The sequence below is a fragment of the Eulemur rufifrons genome, chromosome 6 (genome assembly GCF_041146395.1).
Source record: "Eulemur rufifrons isolate Redbay chromosome 6, OSU_ERuf_1, whole genome shotgun sequence".
In the NCBI taxonomy this organism is placed as follows: domain Eukaryota; kingdom Metazoa; phylum Chordata; class Mammalia; order Primates; family Lemuridae; genus Eulemur; species Eulemur rufifrons.
Window position 1 is genome coordinate 61099346 of NC_090988.1, and position 19264 is coordinate 61118609.

At 54.5% G+C, this 19264-nt stretch overlaps 1 protein-coding gene across 5 annotated transcripts in view; it reads left to right on the forward strand.

Annotated features, from left to right (window-relative positions):
* Positions 1 to 19264, forward strand: part of AMPD3 (adenosine monophosphate deaminase 3) — a 46400-nt gene that overhangs the window by 21049 nt on the left and 6087 nt on the right. For all 5 annotated transcript variants that reach the window (XM_069469566.1, XM_069469563.1, XM_069469564.1 and 2 more), the window contains 8 exons: positions 1888 to 2050; positions 4198 to 4417; positions 6212 to 6341; positions 12040 to 12234; positions 13491 to 13622; positions 14161 to 14324; positions 15087 to 15213; positions 18056 to 18219. In XM_069469566.1, the coding sequence (XP_069325667.1) occupies positions 1939 to 2050; positions 4198 to 4417; positions 6212 to 6341; positions 12040 to 12234; positions 13491 to 13622; positions 14161 to 14324; positions 15087 to 15213; positions 18056 to 18219 (1244 nt within the window). In that variant the 5' untranslated portion in view covers positions 1888 to 1938. The remainder of the gene's footprint in view (positions 1 to 1887; positions 2051 to 4197; positions 4418 to 6211; positions 6342 to 12039; positions 12235 to 13490; positions 13623 to 14160; positions 14325 to 15086; positions 15214 to 18055; positions 18220 to 19264) is intronic.

Sequence of the window (19264 nt, forward strand, 5' to 3'; positions counted from 1 at the left end):
CCCCTGAAGTGGGCAATTGGTCTCTGGAGAGCTAAGTGTTCATGAGAAGCAGGCTACCTTGAAGATCTCCTTGGCACCCAGTGGCTCTGCTGCCAGCCATGGGGCCTGCAATGCCTACAGGCTTGGCTGGTGGCCATTGGTCCACTGGGATCCCGAGCACCTTATCTGATATCCTTAGCCATGGCCTGAGCCCTTTGTCATGACGAGTCCATTGGTTCTACAGAGAAAGTGTTTGGCTTTGTCGTTGGCAAGGACACATTTTTGTCTAAAGTGTTTGTGTCTGCTCCCCTAGTCCTGCTGTTCTCAGAAGCCATCCACTGGAAGGCATAAAATGGAATGAGCACACCCTCATGTGGACATTTGGAGGCAGGAAAGGAGAACCTTGCCACCTTAACAAAAAGCAAAGAGTAGTATTTAGTAAAAGTATAAAAACGTGCACGAGAAAGATATCTACCAACTTCCTCTCTCTGAGGATGGAGGAGGCTGGGGAAGGGAGGAGGGTAGGATTTTATTAAAAGCTGTATCTGTGATGATTTATTTACTTAAACTTGTGAGAAATCTGAAACAATTATAAAATATTAATATAGTTAGCTCTGAAAGGTAGGTTATATTATCTTCAGTGCTTGTCTCTGTGTTAAAATCTTCCAAAACGAAAAATGATTGTTTCAATTAGGCAAAGGAGGACACTTGGCCCCAGGCCTGCCCACTTTGTGCCCCGCCAGCATGTTGCATGTTGCAGCTCCCTCTGCTGCGTCCCCACTGGCTGGCTGGCTGCTGTCTGCCCACGCTCACCCTTCCCAAACAGACTAAGATTAATGAGCCCGTTTGGAAGGTGGAATTTATCTCATTCATCTTTGAATACAGGACGGCTCTGGGAAAGCAGAACATCCTTGGGCTTTGGGAATCAATCAGATTACAGCGTGAAGTTTGACTTTGTAACTTCCTGGCCAGTGACTTATCCTGTCTGGGCCTCCGTTTTCCAATTTGTAAAATGGGTTGCAGTGAGGAGCAAAATGAAATCTCTGGAAAGGTCTGGCATATAGCACATGACAATAGGGCTTGCCCACCAGAGGAGTTGGGTGACCGCCAGATTTAATCAGAAGCCTGGGATTGGCAAAGTGCAGGCTGAGCACACAGAAGTTGTTTTGCTTTGTTACATCTGAAGGACAGGTGAATTTTCTCTACAGAAAATGATGGTTCTCATCCTCTCAGGGATAGGATCCAGGCTTTGTCTCCTCGTGCACCAGGTACAACAGCAGGCTGTGGTTTAATCAGCAGCATGTGAAGCCAGTCTCCGGGCCAGGTGCCCACCTCCTTCCCAGAAACCCTAACTTTCCTTCTGTCTCCTCTGTCGAGGATCCCCAAGACCACCCCCGGGTTGGTGACTCTCTGGGAGGACTCACAGGCTCAGCATAGAGCTGTACTTACAGCTGGGATTTATTGCAGCGAAAGGATACAGAGCAAGTCGGCACAGGGCAAAAGGGTACGTGGAGGCTACCAGGTGCAAACTTCCAAGGGTCCTCTCCCTCTGGAGTCACCAGAACATACTTAACACCTCCAGTATCCAATTGTGACGACACACCTGTGAAGTGTTTTCTACCAGGGAAGCTCATTAGAGATTCAATGCCCAGGGTTTTTGTTGGGGCTGGTCACACGTCTGCAGAGCACATCCCCACTCCTAAAAGGAAAGCAAGTGTCCAACGTAAACCGTATTGTTTATGCCAACAGTTTAGACTTGGTGACTCTTATTAGCCAGGGAGCGGTGAAAACCCTCCCGAAATCCAGCTTCCCAGCTGCGAGCCAAGGGCCAGCTTGCAAGCAGAGCTTTCTGAGGATGGTGGTCCCAGGCCCGCTGTGTGACCCTCTCTGCCTGCCTGCCTTCTGCAGATCACCCTGGAGGACTACGAGCAGGCCGCCAAGAGCCTGGCCAAGGCCCTAATGATCAGGGAGAAGTATGCGCGGCTCGCCTACCACCGCTTCCCGAGGACCACGGCCCAGTACCTGGGACATCGGCAGGCCGACACGGCACCTCCGGAGGAGGGCCTCCCAGGTATGAAGCTCTGGCTGGAGGTGGGGTCCCAAGTGTGGGCCTGGACCAAGAGTTGGTCAGGGCTTTTTGTTGGCTCATTGTATGTCCCCTTATGGTGTTTTAGGGGCAGAGACCTTTTATCGGCTTCTACACCGATGTTTGCTGGTTCCCTCGAGGACTGATTTAATGTGTACTGTGTGCCTAGCCCTGGGCAGAGAGCTAAGCTGTAGAAGTTAAGAGAGAGAGAGAGAAGACAGACAGTCCTTGGTCATGGGTGTCTGCCAGGGAGATAGGCAGTCTCATGTGGGATATTTCAAAGAATAATCAGACAATGGGAGCCAAGTTGGTGGTAGGGTGGGAATAGGTACAGAGGGCAGGGGAAATGGGCTCTGGTGCCAAACACACCTGCATTTGTGTCCAAGCTCTGCCAATTTCTGGGGATGTTGGGCAAGATATTTCTCCAAACCTCAGTTTCTCAATCTGTAAAATGGAAATACTAATAATGTCTATGTTCTAGGGCTGTTGTGAGGATTAAGCAGGAGAATGCATGTGCAGTACTTAGTGCAGTTCTGGTATAGATGGAAGGGAAGGGAGATCAGAGAGGGCTGGTTGGTTTCCTGGTGTGTTTGGCCTGTGAAGGACCTAGGAGCAGTAGAGGCTGTAGGTTAAGTAATATAAATGAGGACAGGAAACCTCGCTTCTGAAGGTTGGTGGTGGGGAGCAGATGAGAGCTTGGTAGTCTGCACCAGTGGCAGGACCCTGCTGCCCCTGGGGTAGCTGGTGGTGCCAAGTTGTTCTGTCTCTGGCGTCTTTGAAGCTCGAGTCCTGCACTTTGAGCATCTCTTACTACCTGGGGCCCTGGGTAAATCTCAGCCTATTGGGCCCATTTCCCTGTTTGAGGGAAGTGAATCCCACCACCCCAGTTTTGGCAAAGACAGACAGGAGTGACTGGCAAACGTGTACTTCGTTTGGATAGAGGCCCCCAGGGTTCAGGGCAGGAGTGCAGTGAGGGGAAGCAGCCTCCGAGCATGCAGGCTGTAGCGTCAGCAGGGCCTCGTAGCCACTGCATCTCGCAGACTGTGCAAACCCTGTGGTCATGCCGGGGGGTGGGGGGGGGGCACTGGTCTCCAGCGCTGCTCTGCTTCGACTCCTCTGTGGCCCCTCATGTTTGCTCTAGGGACGGGTTGTCCCTTCCAAGCAGTGATGGAAGACGCCCAGGCAGGTCACCCCACCTTGGTGGCTTGCTTTGATGAGGATGCCAGGGTCTGCTCCTGCCTAGGTTGGCAGCTGGTTCTGTGTGGTGCAGGCTGATCTGCAGAGAGTGGAAGCCTCAGCTCTGCTGCTAGTTTGCAACAGCCTGTTCCTTGGCCAGAGACACAGTTTATCAGGAGTCAGGAAAACCCCTTATGAGAATAAGGCCCTGTAATTCATCATGTGTAGTGCATTACCGTTTGCAAAGAATTGTCCTATACACACCATTGCCGCCCTCACAACAGCCTGTTAAGGGAGCGGGTGTTATCCTCAGATGAGGAGACAGGATCAGAGAGATAAAGGGGTTTGCTCAAAGTCTCACAGCTGGGAAACAGCAAAGAGGCATTTTCTGCCTCCTGTTGGCAACTTTGTCACTGGCATTCCCTGCTCTGTAGGAGACAAGTTCCCTATCTGCTGCTTTGGAGGGGGTGGCGTCTTCATCTAGCCCCTCGCGGCAGCTGAGATGTGTGAGGACAGATAATTATTCCCACTGGGGAGTCCCAGGTGCTGTCTGTTCTATTACTGGGAGAAGACACAGCTGCCCTTTAGAACATTCCTGGGGTCTCTGAAGTGCCAAGGAAACTGAAGCCCATTTCAGTTAAACTTAAAAGATTTGTTGAAGTGCCAGCCACATGCCAGGGACTGTCCTAGGTAGTGGGGATACAGCAGTGAACCAGTCTCTGTCGTGTGGAGCTTCTATTTCAATAGAGAAGACATACTATATCCAAGATAAAGAGGTGAAAGTATTTTACACGTTGGTGAGTGCTAAGGAGACAAAATAAAGCAGGGAAGACATCAGGGCAGTTGAGGGTGGTTGGGTTTTAAGCAGGATGGCCAGACAGGCCTCGGTGTCTTTTGATCCCATGCACGCTCATAAGGTCAGGGGTGCTTTGTCATCCCTCAATCCTGTTTTGCAGACTTCCACCCACCCCCGCTGCCCCACGAAGACCCTTACTGCCTGGATGATGCACCCCCCAACCTGGGCTACCTGGTCCGCATGCAGGGGGGCATCCTCTTTGTGTACGATAACGAGAAGATGCTGGAGCGCCAGGAGCCCCACAGTCTGCCCTACCCTGACCTGGAGACCTACACGGTAGACATGAGCCACATCCTGGCTCTCATCACCGATGGCCCCACGTAAGCCAGCGCCCCCCGGGGCTGCCTCTCGGCATGGGCGCTATTCTGCATGGGCAAGACCAACCAGGTCACTCCTCTGCTCTGGGCTTCCCTGCACTTACACCCTCCCAGAAAGAGAGTGGTTTCCCCTTTCCTCAGTGCTTTGTGGGTTTCTGCAACCATCTCCCTTCACAAGCTGGCACATTCTCAGAGTTGGCGTACCTGTGCATACACAGGTGTGGAGCCTTCTGTTTGCTGGTGGCCACCTGTGCACCTTAAAACGGCTGTCCCTGCTCTCCCCAGGCAGGACAACAGCCCTGCAGAGAGTTACTAGCCCAGGGCATGACCGTACTTGGTGAGGAGTGATGAAGACTGTTGCTTCAGGCCTCAGGTTTTCTGTTTTTCTCGGGGGAGCTTGCAGGGAGCCTGGGGAACTTCATGTCATGACCCCCACAGTGCTCATGGGCCTGGCTCCCGCACCAGCAGGCAATTATCTTTCCAAATTTGCCCCCTGACTTCTTGGTGGGCACTCGGGCTAATCAGTGATGGAGGTCAACATGCCGGGACCCTGAGAGCCCTGGAGCGGCTGTGCTGGGAGTGGCAGTCTGGGTGCGGGTGGCGCCTGAGGACCTTCCCTGTGGTTCCGGTAGGAATGGTGTGATGCCAGTCCCCAAGAGAGGAGAGTGGCCCGAGGTGGGTGGGCAGCATGCCTCTTGGTCCTCACTGATCTCAGGCCAGAACCAAGACTTGGGAGGGGAGGGGACAGTTCCCAGGAGACCCTCCTCAGCCAGGTGTGTGAGCAGTGGCTGTCCTGCCTGGGGAGAGAGACTGGGTGAGATGACCTTCAAGCTCCCTTTGGACGCTGGGGCTCTCCTATGCTCCGCTCTGGGGCTTGTCTTGGCAGACAGACGATCTCCCTGTTGCATGGCCGGCAGCTGCTCTTACGGAAGTCTAAGTGATTGGATGCAAAGGGAGCTGCTGTTGGTTTGAGGGTAGCATGAACCGTGGTGGAAGGTTCCGTGTGGCTGTGGACGCAGCATGTGGCCAGGCTCCTTGGGCTGGGTGTGGGCTGGCAGCGGATACCCCTACCCCAACAGTGTTGGCTTGCTGAGAACCCTCCCTATCTGGGGTATCGGTCCTTACAGAGGTTCCTGTCCGGTAACAACACCCCTGTATTCCCAATCTGCTCATGATGTACAACATCTGCCTCTTGTCACGAAGCCCCAGATTTGGGAGGTCCCTGGGTCTTGGGATTTGGGGCATGGCCATTTGGTCAGGGGGGCGGTACCTGTGCATCCCAAGGTGGGCAGGTCGTGCCTTATAGTTTGAATGACGGTATTAATCTTCTGGGCATGGATTCCTTCTTCAAGGCATAAAGGCGGCCGAGGATGGATGGAAGGAAAGAAAGGAGGGGCTGAGGGAGGGAGACTTTTGTTGAGATCCACTGTGCTCAGAGCCAGGCCGTTTCACAGGCATAAACCAATTTAGCCCTCACTTCAACCTTGAGTGGTACCATCTGGTATTTGCTCGTGGGAAAGGGAGGCTCTCGGTTAATTGCCTGAACACTTAAAGCTAGAAGTCAAAGAACCGGTTGGAGGTCCTGATTCTCCCCTCACTTTATAGAGTCCGTGGATGTGGACAGTCCAGGGGGTCTGTAGAAAGCGGGACCCCCCCTTGCCCCTCCCTGCTCCCTCCTGCCGGAGCCCTGCCCCTTCCACCGGAGGGCTGGTCGCCACAGAGGCTGCCAGGCTCCAAACTGGAGAGCTTGATGTGACTTCTGCTCCATTGTGGTTTGTCCCCCTCCCCCAACTGCAGGAAGACCTATTGTCACCGGCGACTGAACTTTCTGGAATCCAAGTTCAGCCTTCATGAGATGTTAAATGAAATGTCCGAGTTCAAAGAGTTAAAGAGTAACCCCCACCGGGACTTCTACAACGTGAGAAAGGTATGTGGGCAGCCGGTGTTCAGAGCTGCCCCCTCCCGGCCCCTCCCAGCCCCTGGGACGCTCTGAGCCAGTTTAGGGCTAGTTCTCCATGAGAACATCAGGGCTCCCGGCTAAGGCAGCCTTCCTTGGCCAGAGAGGTGTGACGCATACGTGTAGGAGGACTGGAGAGCTGCCTTTGCTGAGTCAGGTTGTGCCTCAGATCATGCTTGTGTCACTGGAGGTAGAAACCTTTGTCCACACTGTGTATCTGTTGGAATGTGCCCTCTTTGGAAAATAGGGTATATCCTGTTAATTGGTCATAAAAGTTGAGCACAGGCTACTATTAGGGTAGGGGACATATTAGATTCATCATGGAGAGAAAAGACTATTAAGACCTCTCTGGACTTGGGAGTTTGTGGTTTTATATCCTTCAGGTTTGTGGATTTAAAGAAAAGCCTTCAATATGCTCAGATCTTTGCCCATCTTTACCCACTGAGGCAGCCTTGGCTTGCCCCTGGCAGCCTCAGCCTGCAGGGGCTACAGCAGGGGCAGGGGTGAAGGTTAAATGTCGTGGCCTCCAGCGTGTCCCTTTCTGCCATTGAAGTGATACACAGTGAGGCACCAGGTCAGTGCTAAGTGTGGGATGTTTGGTGAGCAAGAGACAATTCCTGTCGACGAGAAGCCCCTAGCCTATTTATTACGTTAGTGATAAGTGTTGCGATGCGGTGGCTTTTGGGGACAGGCCAGATCTGAGCTGACTTAGAGAGCAGGAGTTAGCCAGGCAGAGGGTGGGGGAGGGGAGTGGAAATGGTGGCATTCCAGGGAAAGGGCACAAGATAATGTGTCTTGAGCAGGTGCCAGGAGGGAGAGAGTGGCATGAGAGAAGGGAGAGCGTCTGAACAGTGCGTTGCTGTGACTGCGAGGAGTGCAGCGTGGCTGGAGCTCAGGTGGTGCGAGAGGGCAGCGGTGGGCTGTGGGACGCTCCTGGATCACGTGGGGCCATTGGTTTCTGGAGAAGGCAGGGAGGTGGGCCCGGCTATGGCAGAGAGCTGGGAGAGAAGCTCATGGGGGGAAGGGTGGGGATCAGGCTTTGCTTGGAGGAGGGGTGGCCAGACCTGAGCTGAGTCACAGTGGGATTGTCATCTCCACAGGGGCTTCCATCCCAGCTGGGCCTCTTGAGGGCTGCTCCAAGGGAGGATGTGGCTCCTCTCAAAAGCCCAGCTTGAGCCTCCCTGACCTCGCAGCTGGGAGCACTCAGCCATGCAGGGGGAAGGCCCCCTCCAGGGAAGCCCTGCGGTCACCTCTGTTATATGCCTGGAGGCCATATATGGACTCCTACTTGGATGGGATCGGGAGCTTTAAGTGAGTTTGGCTTCAGCTCATGGGCCATGAGAAGCTTATGGAAGTGTCATGGGGACTTCCAGGCAGAGGTGAAAGGTCGTATGGTAGATACCACTTACCTGGGCAGCCTGGCATTTTCACCTTAAAGTACCATTTGTTCCTTTTCTGTGAGCCTTAGGTGTTCAGACAGGTGGGTGCCTCAGTCACTATGTGAACTCAGCCTTGCCTGAAGCATCCCATGTGCCCCGGAGGTGCCCAGGCAGGTGTCCAAGGGAACTCCTCGCCCTCCTCAGTACAGCCCTGCCCTCTGCGTGCGTGAATGCCCTGGCCTGCCTGCTTCCTGCTGCCTGGGGCACAGGTCCTTGCTGACAGGGCTGGCTCTGGCACTGTTTGCTTCTGGGTGTTGCTGGGCCTACCAGCTGCTCTCTGGCCACAGTGTGGGACAGAGTCCTGGCACGGGGCTGTGATTGCATCTCAGAGCCAGTCCCCAGGGTTCCCTGTCAGTCTGGAGGTTAATGTGCTCTCTGGAAAGAAATGGCCTTGGCACTTGTGCTGTGAAACAGTGGCCTGTTCTCTGGCACCAGTCAGTCCATAAACATGGGTCCAGGTCTGCTGTGAGTCAGGCCTGTGCTTGCTCCTCCTGGGTGACAGGGAGGCCTGCCCCTGGGTGCTGGCTGCTTTATATTACCCGCCCCCAGCCTCTTCTGTGGGGAGGGGAGCTGGCTTTCTGAAATCCAGAACGGGCTGGAATGGGGGCCTCTGTGTGTCTGAAGAGGCTGTCATGTCCCGGGCAGGCCAGGGCTGTGCTCTGAGGGCAGAAGCTGTGGCGTGGCCATGGGTCTGGGTGGGTGGTTTCTGCGAAAGCACCTGCAGCGTCGTAGAAGGTGACGAACTATGATACCATGAGGCCCAACCAGCGGGACTGTAGAACTGAGACACTTCTTTTCTATTCAGAGCTATGATGAGAAGGCTAATAAGTGTGTTTGCTGCTTCAGAGTTGGGTAGAAGTGTAGGTATAATCTACTTTAGTTTAAGTGTCATATCAAGGATAACATAGTTTTCAACTTCTGTGCTAAACCTGACCAACTGGGAGTGACTACCTGAGGCTACTCCTGAAGCTTAGTGAAAAGAGTGCTGTAATCGATTACTGATGTCTGCTGTGGGTACAGAAATGGTCAGCATTGGCTCAGATCCAGGTATTGGCCAGCCCTATTCGGAAACTCTATTTGTTTAGAACTGGATCTTAGGTGAAAAGCAGGGATCCTCTGGTGAGTTGAAAACACTTCCCTCTACCGACAGCCTCTTTTGCTTGTTCCTAAAATAATCACTTTTGAGATTCTGAAATTTGGATTGGGTGCTTCCTGGATTGTCCAGTTGTTTTCCTCCTTTATCTTGTGACTCATGGGGGTGAGGACAGGTTGAACCCCCTGTGGTGTGTCATTGGTAAGCCTGGAGAATGCAGCCAGGAGGCCCAGAATGTGCTGAGTCATGCTGAGGTAGTTGTGCCAAGCTGTGTCCAGCTGAGCTAAGCCAGGCTGACCTCTTGCGCGTCCCACACGAGCCCAGCCTCGTCCCAGAGGGGCCTGAGCCTTTACACCGTGCTTTGGTGATGTTTTAGTTTTTGGTGCTTTGAATGTTTTAATTCTGTGGTGTCCATGGTCTGTCTTGCTGGCAGGAGTGGCAGGATTAATGGCAGGAGGGACCCTGACAAGTGAGTGATGTGGCCAACAACATGGGCTGGCTGGTATGATGCTCACAGAGGTCCCATATATCAAATGTCTGGTTTGGCATGACCTGGAGATGCCCAGCCAGCTGTGGACAGCATTCTCCGCCCTGAGATCAGCCACCACCTCACCCCAGCCCCGGCAGAGTGCCTAGGCAGCTGCAGCAGTAACTGCAGCAGTATAGTTAGGCTGTAGTAGTATAGTTAGCAGTATAGCCAGGCTGGCAGCACCCTGGCCTGTGAGGCTGCTGTCTCCCTCCCTGGGGACCTCCTTTAGGCCTCTGGGCTCATGGAAGTGGAGTCGTGATGCCCACTGTGGCTTCAGGCCATCCGTCAGCTTGACTGGGGCTTCATTCTTTAGGGCTGTCCTGTGAGAGAGGCACAGTGAAAAAGGGAGAGTAGGGATGAGGGGTGGGGAAATAGGTAGGGGCCAGGTAATATTAGCAGGGCCCTCATTCTACGATTAATGAAGGATATCTCGTAACAAATAAAATCGTATTTAAGAAGTCCTTTCGGCCGGGCGCGGTGGCTCACGCCTGTAATCCTAGCACTCTGGGAGGCCGAGGCCGGTGGATCGCTCAAGGTCAGGAGTTCGAGACCAGCCTGAGCAAGAGCGAGACCCCGTCTCTACTAAAAATACAAAGAAATTATCTGCCCAACTAAAATATATATAGAAAAAATTAGCCGGGCATGGTGGCGCATGCCTGTAGTCCCAGCTACTCGGGAGGCTGAGGCAGTAGGATTGCTTAAGCCCAGGAGTTTGAGGTTGCTGTGAGCTAGGCTGACGCCACGGCACTCACTCTAGCCCAGGCAACAAAGCGACACTCTGTCTCAAAAAAAAAAAAAAAGTCCTTTCTAGCTTCTGGGTGTGGGGGATGAGTTGAACCAGAGCAAGAGGAACAGGGGCAAGACCAGTTAGGGGGTCGCTGTGAATCCAGGTGTGAGAGCACGCAGACTGGGACTCCCGTGGGGATGGTAAAGGTGGAGTGTCTTATGGATTTAAGATCTACTTGGAAGGCAGAACTGATGGGACTGGCTGGTGTTGAGGGAAGGCAGACGGGAAGGCCAAGGATGACTCCAGTTTTCCAGCATTGACAGCTGGGTGTGGGGCACACCATTTCCTGGGATTCGGAAACCTGGGAGACTACCAGGTTTGGGCTGAGGCCAGAGACGGAGAGTCCATTTTTGGGTATATTGAATTTGAACTGCCTTTGAGCTACCCAAGTAGAGATGTCAAATAGGCAGTTGTTACAATTCTGGAGCTTTTGGCTGGTGATATAGACTTGGGAGTTGGTATAAAGAAGTTAATTAAATGCACAGAAATGAATCAGATCACCATTGGAGAGAGTGTGCAGTGAGAGGACAAGAGGGCCCAGGACCAGGCCTGAAGAAATTCCAACACTGAGAGGTCTGGGAGTGAGGATGAGATGACTGAGGAGGTTGGAAAGGAGATGCCAGAAATGCAAGGGGACAGTTTGGGGTCAGAGGGCTTAGCATGATATAGAGGACATGAGAAATCCCATGAGGTATTGTGAGACCCTGCTGGGCTCCTTCCTGGTGCCTTTTGCAAGGAAGCTGCCTGTCCATGCAATGTGGGGAGAAGTCCAAGCTCCCTGTGCATTTCTGTTCTTCAGGATTTGCTCTGTGATCTTTGGCCTTGGGCCCCACAGCCTAGTCCACGTGTTGGCTTAGGGTCAGTAGAGCTGCTGCTGCTTGGGATTTAGATGCCCTGGGGTTTGGGTGAAGTGTAACTAGCCAAGGAAATGGTGTGGTGGGGGCTGGCCCCAGGTGCCTGTCCTCCTCACTCACCCCCATGTGGAGGTTTGCTCTGGGGGTCTGAGCAGTCAGGGGAAGAGTGGGATTTTGTGGCTCCTCAGGGTTATCATTGAAGACATTAGAATCATCACACCTATTTGTTTGTTCATCCATTCATTGGTTCAACTAATAGGTGCCAGACACTTGAGATGCATCAAACGTTGTCCCTGTCCCTGAGGAGCTCCCAGTCTAGTGAAGGTATAGACAGGAAAATGTTAGAGTGGCTCAGGAGACATGCACAGCAATGGATGTGTGTACTAGGTTTCCAGGCTGGGCAAGGGAAGGGGTGATCAGTTGTGCTTGGGGGATCAGGGCTGGCTTCCAGATGGAGGAGGCTGTGGGAATTTCCAGGTGGATGAGATTGGTGGGGAGGAAGGCAGGCATTCCGGGCTGAGACACAATGAAGTGACATGGGTGAAGTGACATGGTGGGTGCCTTGAGTACCTGTAAGTGGCTGGTCGTGGCTGGAGCACAGAACGGGGCAGTGGCAAGGTGAGAGGTAAGGCTTGAAGTAAGCTTTGAACCCCAGGCTAAGGTCCTCAGGCTTTGCCTTGAGGCTCATGGGGGCCACTGATGCTTTGTTAACAGGGGAGTAGCCCGATCCAATCTACATTTTAAAAAGATCTCTGGGTGCTGTAAGGAGGTGGATTGGGCAGCAAGGCAGAAGGGAGGGACACCAGTTCCACAGTCCAGTGGAGGATCGAGAGGGATCCTGGCATTGTTGAGGCTGCGGCCCGCAAGGTGCTGAGGCTCTGTGCTCCACACTGAGGGTTGGATGTCCTGACTCTTGTTACCAGGGGAGGTGGCCCAGCTCACGGGCTGGTGGGTGCTGTGTTCCAGGTGGACACGCACATCCACGCTGCTGCCTGCATGAACCAGAAGCATTTGCTGCGCTTTATCAAGCACACGTACCAGACAGAGCCCGACAGGATTGTGGCTGAGAAGCGGGGCCGGAAGATCTCCCTGCGGCAGGTGTTCGACAGCCTGCACATGGACCCCTACGACCTCACCGTGGACTCGCTGGACGTCCACGCGGTGAGTGAGCGTCTGCCCCAGAGCTGCAATCAGAAAGCATCCCTGACCGCAGACTCAGCCCCCTGAAAGTCACAGGACTGTGCTTGGAGGGAGGCTGCCTGTGGAGGCAGCGCTTTCTCTCCCAACCGTGGAGGCTGTGAGAGGTCATGTGGCCTTTGGGGCGGCCGTGGGACAGGTGCGATGTGGGGTCAGCCGGGCCTCAGTACTAACCCCACTCCTACCACTTAGGAGTGGTGTGCCCTTAGGCAGCTCACTTAAGCTTTTATTTCCTTGCCTGTAAAACATGTGCCTTCCTAACTTTACAAAGTTACTAAAATACTAAATGATGGTGCACCCGCTGTGGAAAACAGTAGGGTGGTTCCTAGAAAGGTTAAGTGTAGAACTGGCGTATGCTCCAGCAGTTCCACTCCCAGGTGTGTACCCACGAGAACTGCAAGCAGGGACTAGAACAGATACCTGCACACCCATGTGCTCAGCAGCTTTATTCACAACAGCCAGAAGGGGAAGCGAGCCGTGCTCATCGGGACATGAGTGGGTAAACAAAATGCGGTGTATCCTTGCCACGGAGTACTATTCCGCCAGACACATAAGGACAAGTATCGTTCCACTTACACGAGGTATCTGGAGTAGACAAATTCATAGAAACAGGAAGGAGAATAGAGGTTACCAGGAGCTGGGGTGACGAAGGAATGGGGAGTTAGTGTTTAATGGGTACACAGTTTGTTTGGGACAAGGGAAAATTTCTGGAGATAGACAGAGCTGATGGTTGCACAGCAATGTGAATGTACTTAATGCCACTGGACTGTACAATTAAAAATGGTTAAAATGATAAATTTTGTGTTATACATGTTTTGCCACAATAAAAAACTTTGTTAAAAAAAACAAAACACCCATGGTATAATATGGAGAAGGTGCTTTACAAAGTCTGAGCAGTGATAGGGAACACTTTATTATCTCTGATTGTTCAATAGTCCGGCGTCCTCTGCTCCCTAAGTCAGCCCTGTCCCTGGCTGTGGCACCTGGAGGCACGAGGCCCTTGCTGCTCCTTCACAGAGGGCCTCATAAAAGGGCCCTGTGCTGACCGAGTGAGGATCCATGGTCCTGGCCCTCGGGAGTGGCCAAGATTTCATGCAAGACATAGAAGACAGGTTGCACAGTGGCCCCACAGAAGGCCACCTTGGAAAGGTCTGGAGGGGGGAATGTGTGTGGTAGCTGCAGAACAACGTGGTGACCTGGAGGTGTTCTCCTTCCCCCAGGGTCGGCAGACATTCCATCGATTTGACAAGTTCAACTCCAAATACAACCCTGTGGGGGCCAGTGAGCTGCGTGACCTGTATTTGAAAACCGAGAACTACCTGGGAGGAGAGTACTTTGCTCGCATGGTCAAGGTGATTGAGCCCTCAGCCTCTCCAAGGCCTCCCAGATACCCGACAGCATCTGCCTGGGGAGAGTAGGGGTCCTGCATGGCCTTCTGTCCCCTTCCCCTCCCTCTGTCCAGCATCGGCTCAGGCAGGGGCCAAGGTGCCCAGGCACCCAGGGCCAGAGTGCAGGCAGGCGGTGCTGCATGTGCCAACTGCAGGGAAGAAGAGGGGGAGGGCATCTTCCCTCGCCAAGCTCACAGCACCCGGGCTGGCTGCTGCGTCTCTCTGCAGGCTGAGCTTGGCTGGGTGTAGCCTGGCTCTGTGTGGAGATGCTTCGGCTGCCGGCAGCATGATGGTGCTGACCTGAGGCCTTCCTGCCCAGGGAGCCTCTGCTACAGCAGAGTGAGCGCTCACAGGCAGCGGGCAGCACTGGGGATTCGGATCTGACCTTCCAGCCTGGGAGCCGAGGGAGCTGCAGGACCTGGCTGGTGATGAGGGCTGGGGGTGGGGGTCTCCCACGTGGCTGGGATGCTCTCGGGCTGACCCAAACTCTTCTTGGTGCCAGGAGGTGGCCCGGGAGCTGGAGGAGAGCAAGTATCAGTACTCGGAGCCGCGGCTGTCCATCTATGGCCGCAGTCCTGAGGAGTGGACCAGCCTGGCCCGCTGGTTCATCCAGCACAAGGTCTACTCGCCCAACATGCGCTGGATCATTCAGGTGCCTCGGATCTAGTAAGTGAGGTGGCCCCGCTGTCTGCCCTGTGCCCTCCAAAGATGACACCCTGTCCCACACGGGCTGCTGAGTCTGCACTACTGAGGGGTGGGACCTATTCTGGTGCCAGCTCAGGCTGGTCCCCTCCAGGGGGTTTTCCACAGGAAGGAGTGATTGGCAAAGATGTCCTCGTGACACTTAAACTCTTGTTCTTTGAAAAATATATGCGTGCAGAGTCCTTGGGGAACTGCCACCCAGCCCTCTCCTCATTGAGGGTTGGGGATGGATTGCCCTTCTGGTACAGCCAGGGTGTGGGGTGACCTGGCAGCGGCCTATGTTGCTGGCCCTCTCCCTGGTGTCACTCACACTTCCGCTGTCCTCTCCGGGTGGCTGGCCAGTGTGGGGCTCATGGCCCTGGGATGGGCTGGGGTGTGTGGTTTAGGGAAACTGAGCCGAGTGGCAGAGAGTTTGCATCACTGGGTATTTGAGGACTCATCTCTCTGCCCCTTGGTCAGCCTGAATCCCACCACCTCACCCCCAGAACGGCCTCTGCTTGAGAAAGTGCTCTGACAGGGGGGCGGGTGTGGAGTTCGCGAACCAGAGCCTGGGATTCTGACGCTGCTGGGAGTTGGGGGGAAGGAGGGACCTGTGTTCAGGCCACGTCTGACCCTCCTCTGGGTGTCTGACGGGGACTCGGGCTGCCTAAGAGACTGGGGCTGACCTCCGCCAGGACAAGGGGGCTGTTAGGCCCACCTAATAAACAAGTCTTTGCTACCCCCCAGTGACATATTTAGGTCCAAGAAGCTGCTGCCAAGCTTCGGGAAGATGCTGGAGAACATCTTCCTGCCCCTTTTCCAGGCTACGATCAACCCCCAGGATCACCGGGAGCTTCACCTCTTCCTTAAATATGTAAGTGGGGGCAGGGGGCGTCCCAGGCAAGGCTCATAGTGGCGGAGGGAGCGGGTGGATTCCACGCAGGTTGGGTCAGGTTTTCTCCTTGCCCTTCACCATGGCTTCTCAGACCCCCATGTGCCCCAGGCATGGGGATGCGAGCCCCAAGAAGCTGAATTTCTACATAAGGGAGCCTCCCCCGGGGAGCAGAAGTCACTCCTCAGTGGCAGCCCTGGGGAGCGGTGGTAGTGGCTCTCCTCTTGGCTCTCCTCCTAGGGCTGTGCCCCTAGCTGGGAAGGGCCGCGTGGGCAAAGACTGGAGACTTGGTTTCTGGCCGCTGAGGCTGGAAAAACTGGATCCAGCCCCCAGAGGTACCAAGCAGCCTCGGGGCTTTTTGAGAAAGGCAGACATTTGAACTCTCCTGCTTTTGCCTAGAAATAGAGGTCCTCACACCATGTTTGGTTAAGAAGCCCCACAAAATATATTACTCTTCCATATCTGGTTAGTTGTAGGGAAGAGAGAAGCTATGCAGGAGAGACTTAACCAGGAGGGGAGTGAAGGGGTGGCAGCTGGCCCTTCCTCAGGATGCCTGGGATGATGAAGAGGGTGTCGGGTGGTAAGAAACAAGTTCATTTCCCTGTGGAGGTGACGGGGTGATTTTTCACAGGGCGTGGGGGGAGGGAGGAGCCCAAGGGCTGGGCATGGTGGGGGGGGAGGGGTAACTGTGTGTGTGTGTGTGTGTGTGTGTGTGTGTGTGTGTGTGTAGGGGCTGCCCAGAAAGTGTTGGGATAAACAGGGACATTGTTGAATGTATGTTTTAGACCAACATTATTCTGGCTGCTGTGGGGTGAATGGCCTGGAACAGAAGTCAGCCGGGGTGGGGGGCAAGAGGAGAGCCAGGGGCTTGCTCTAGCCGTGGACACCCAAGGGGAGCCTGAACCAGTGGCAGCAGCTCGTGTGTACTGAGCCCGGCTGCCTGGGCCTGGCCTAGCCACGCACCACATGGCCTCACGTACACCTCATGTGGCCCTACTGTCTCCATTTTGTTGTTAATAATCAAACTATTATGTGCCTCTTGTGTGTTAGACACTGTGATATGGAAATTAAAGAAGATCTCACAGCTAAAAAGCGCAGAACTGGAATTCTTGTCCAGGCAGCCTGACTCCAGAGCATGTGCCCAGAACCCCCATTCTGCATTGTCTCCCCAGTAGGAAAAGCGGGGTGTGTAGCAGCTAGCAGCCCATGGCTGTGGGCATTGGCAGGCAGGGACTCTGGGCAGCGTGGGGTTGGTGAGAATTGTGGGTGTAGCCCCAACAAGACCTGGGCATGACTGGAGGACATGAGTCTGGGGTGCCTCCAAGGTGCCCAGCTACTTGTAGGAAGGTGGATGGTTCATGTTCAGGGGCCACTGCCAACAGTGGGGGAAGAGCAGGCTGTGTGGGGGTGGGGAGGAGGGAGGAGGAAGGTAGGGTTTGCACCTATGTCATGCCTGAGGCCCGAGGGTGAGGCTTTGTATCAGTTGGACAGAGCCCCTGGGTGAGGGCCTGGAATGGTCCCCCTGCTGGGCCCCGGAAAGTTCAGGTGAAGCACAGAGCACAGCTCAGGGTCTTCCCTGGCACCTCTGGCCCACCCAGGCATGCTTAGAGCTGTATCGGGGATCCTGTCCTTTCCTTTCCTTTGACACGTAGGGCTCTGTGACAGGGAGATTCTGACCAAGACCCTTGTGGTACCCTGCTCTTCTGGGCTGCTCCTGCCTATGTAGCAATGGGAGAGGCTGGCAGACCTGGCTGGGGTCTGGGCTGGGCTGGGAACCCCCCAGCTTGGGCCACATGTGGAGTGACGTGGACAGTCTCTTCCTCCTGTCTGGTATTCAGGGGCCCCTCCCTAAAGCACTGCTGTGGCTGAGTGAAAGGCCACTTGTTAGCAAACCTCCACTGTGTGCTGGCTGAGAGCCCACGTCTCTGTGTATCAGTACATTCTTGGCTGGGGCTTGGTCTCTGGGATTAGCCAGAAGGCTCTGGTGACTTAGGTGGGGCCCTCTAGACCACAGTTGGGTCCCAGATGAGGCATAACTGTAGTGGAAGGGTGGGAGTTGGCTGAGGCTCCTCTGGCCCAGCTCAGAGGACAGTTCCCAGTGGGGACTGGAGAGCAAAGCTGCCTCCCAGGAACTGAGGCTCAGCCTGGCAAGGACCCTCTTGGTCCATTTGTGAGGCACCTGGCTGGTTTCTCCTGGCCACACCTGGCCATGCCCTAGGGCATCCTCCACCTACGGCCACAAAATGTCCACACCCAGAGCCCACGTGTGCTCAGAGCCTGGTTGTCTCTCTTGGGCAACTTCCTTAATTGCTCTGGCCCTGGTTTGCTCCATTGTAAAATGGGGTTTGCAGCCAACCCCGCCCTCAGGGTTGCTCTGAGTACTAAATAACTGATGTGTGTGTACTGCTTCAAGCAGGGCTTGTCACTGCTGCTGATGGCAGTGGCTGTTGCACCCTGCAGCACTGGGGCCTTGGCACAGCAGTGGGACAAGCAGTGGGTGTGGCTGCTTCACTCTTCACCTGGCCTGGCTGAGTGTCTCCCACTGTCACCACCACCATAGGGGGGCTTGGCATTCTCCAGCCTGGCCTCCTGGCTACCTTTGGAAGCCCTGCAGGGGCAGACCTTGGCATTATACCCACTTCCCATCCCCATCCCTAGGAGGAATGTGGCTTCAGCCAGCCCACAGGGTCCCCTGCTGAGGTGTGAACCTAGGGGGCCTAGGCTCCTCTTTGGCAGCTCGGCTCTGAGCCCGGGAGGCTGAGCTGAGCCCGGGTCTGGCCTGGTCTGCCTTGTCTTGAAGCTCAGGACCCCTCCTCCTGCCCAGGTGACAGGGTTCGACAGCGTGGATGATGAGTCCAAGCACAGTGACCACATGTTCTCAGACAAGAGCCCCAGCCCAGACATCTGGACCAGTGAGCAGAACCCACCCTACAGCTACTACCTTTACTACATGTATGCCAACATCATGGTGCTCAACAACCTCCGCAGGTTTGTGTTCATGTGTTAGCACTCGCACCTGCATGTGTCCATGTGTCCATGTGTCCCTGTGTATTTGAACCCACACACATGCCTACATACCTCAAAACACATGACACTCCCCAGCATACCACATAAGGCATGTCTCCACATGATCTCACACATGCAGACATGCGTACCACAACACATGCCAACACAGACCTGTATCATATAGTATACAATGTAGCCACATGCTACACATACACGTGTTCATATATACACACAAGTGTTCATACATACATAACACGCACCAACAACACACAGTCCATGTGTACCCGTACCTCCCTGAGACTACAGAAACAGGCCAACACACATGCATGCTCACTTATCACACTAACAATGTTCACACATGCATGCATTCTTCCAGCAAATGACTGCTTCTGCAATGTGACAGGCACTATCCCAAGCACTGGACAAATAATAGGGAACCAAATAGACCAACTCCATGCACGTCCTCAGGGACGGCACCCGTGGGCAGGAGTTGGCTGCCTAGGGCCATTCCCCTCCCTACGAGCCTTGCATCTTGCCTGCCCCTGCTGGGCCTTGGGGCCACTCGCTCGGCCTAAGCCCATGCTAGTTTTGTGGGTGTGGAGGTTTCGAATGGGGCCCTGACTGAAAGAAATGGGCTGGTGGGCTGGAGGCAGTCCTGGACTGAGCTTTTGGAGATGGGGGTTCTAGTTCGAGCTTTGTCACTGATCTGCTCGGTGGCTTGGACCACAGACTCCACTCTCTGGGCCTTGGTTTGCCCACTTTTATAACACAGAAGCTGGACTTGATGGTTTCTCAAGGCCTTTCCTTCTCTGGAGGTCTATGAAAGTGGGACACAAGGCCTGGTGAGGAGGGGTAGAGGAGAGTGGCTGGAGGACAGGGTCCCTTTCCACCACTAGGCCCCCTCTCTGCCCCCAGAGACGATGCCTCTTGGTTCTGAGGGGCTCTGGGGCCTGGGCCTCTGCATTTTAGGAGGGGTAGTTTCCAGGGTGCACTGGGTCAGCCATGCTGACCCTGCTATGGGTGGCTG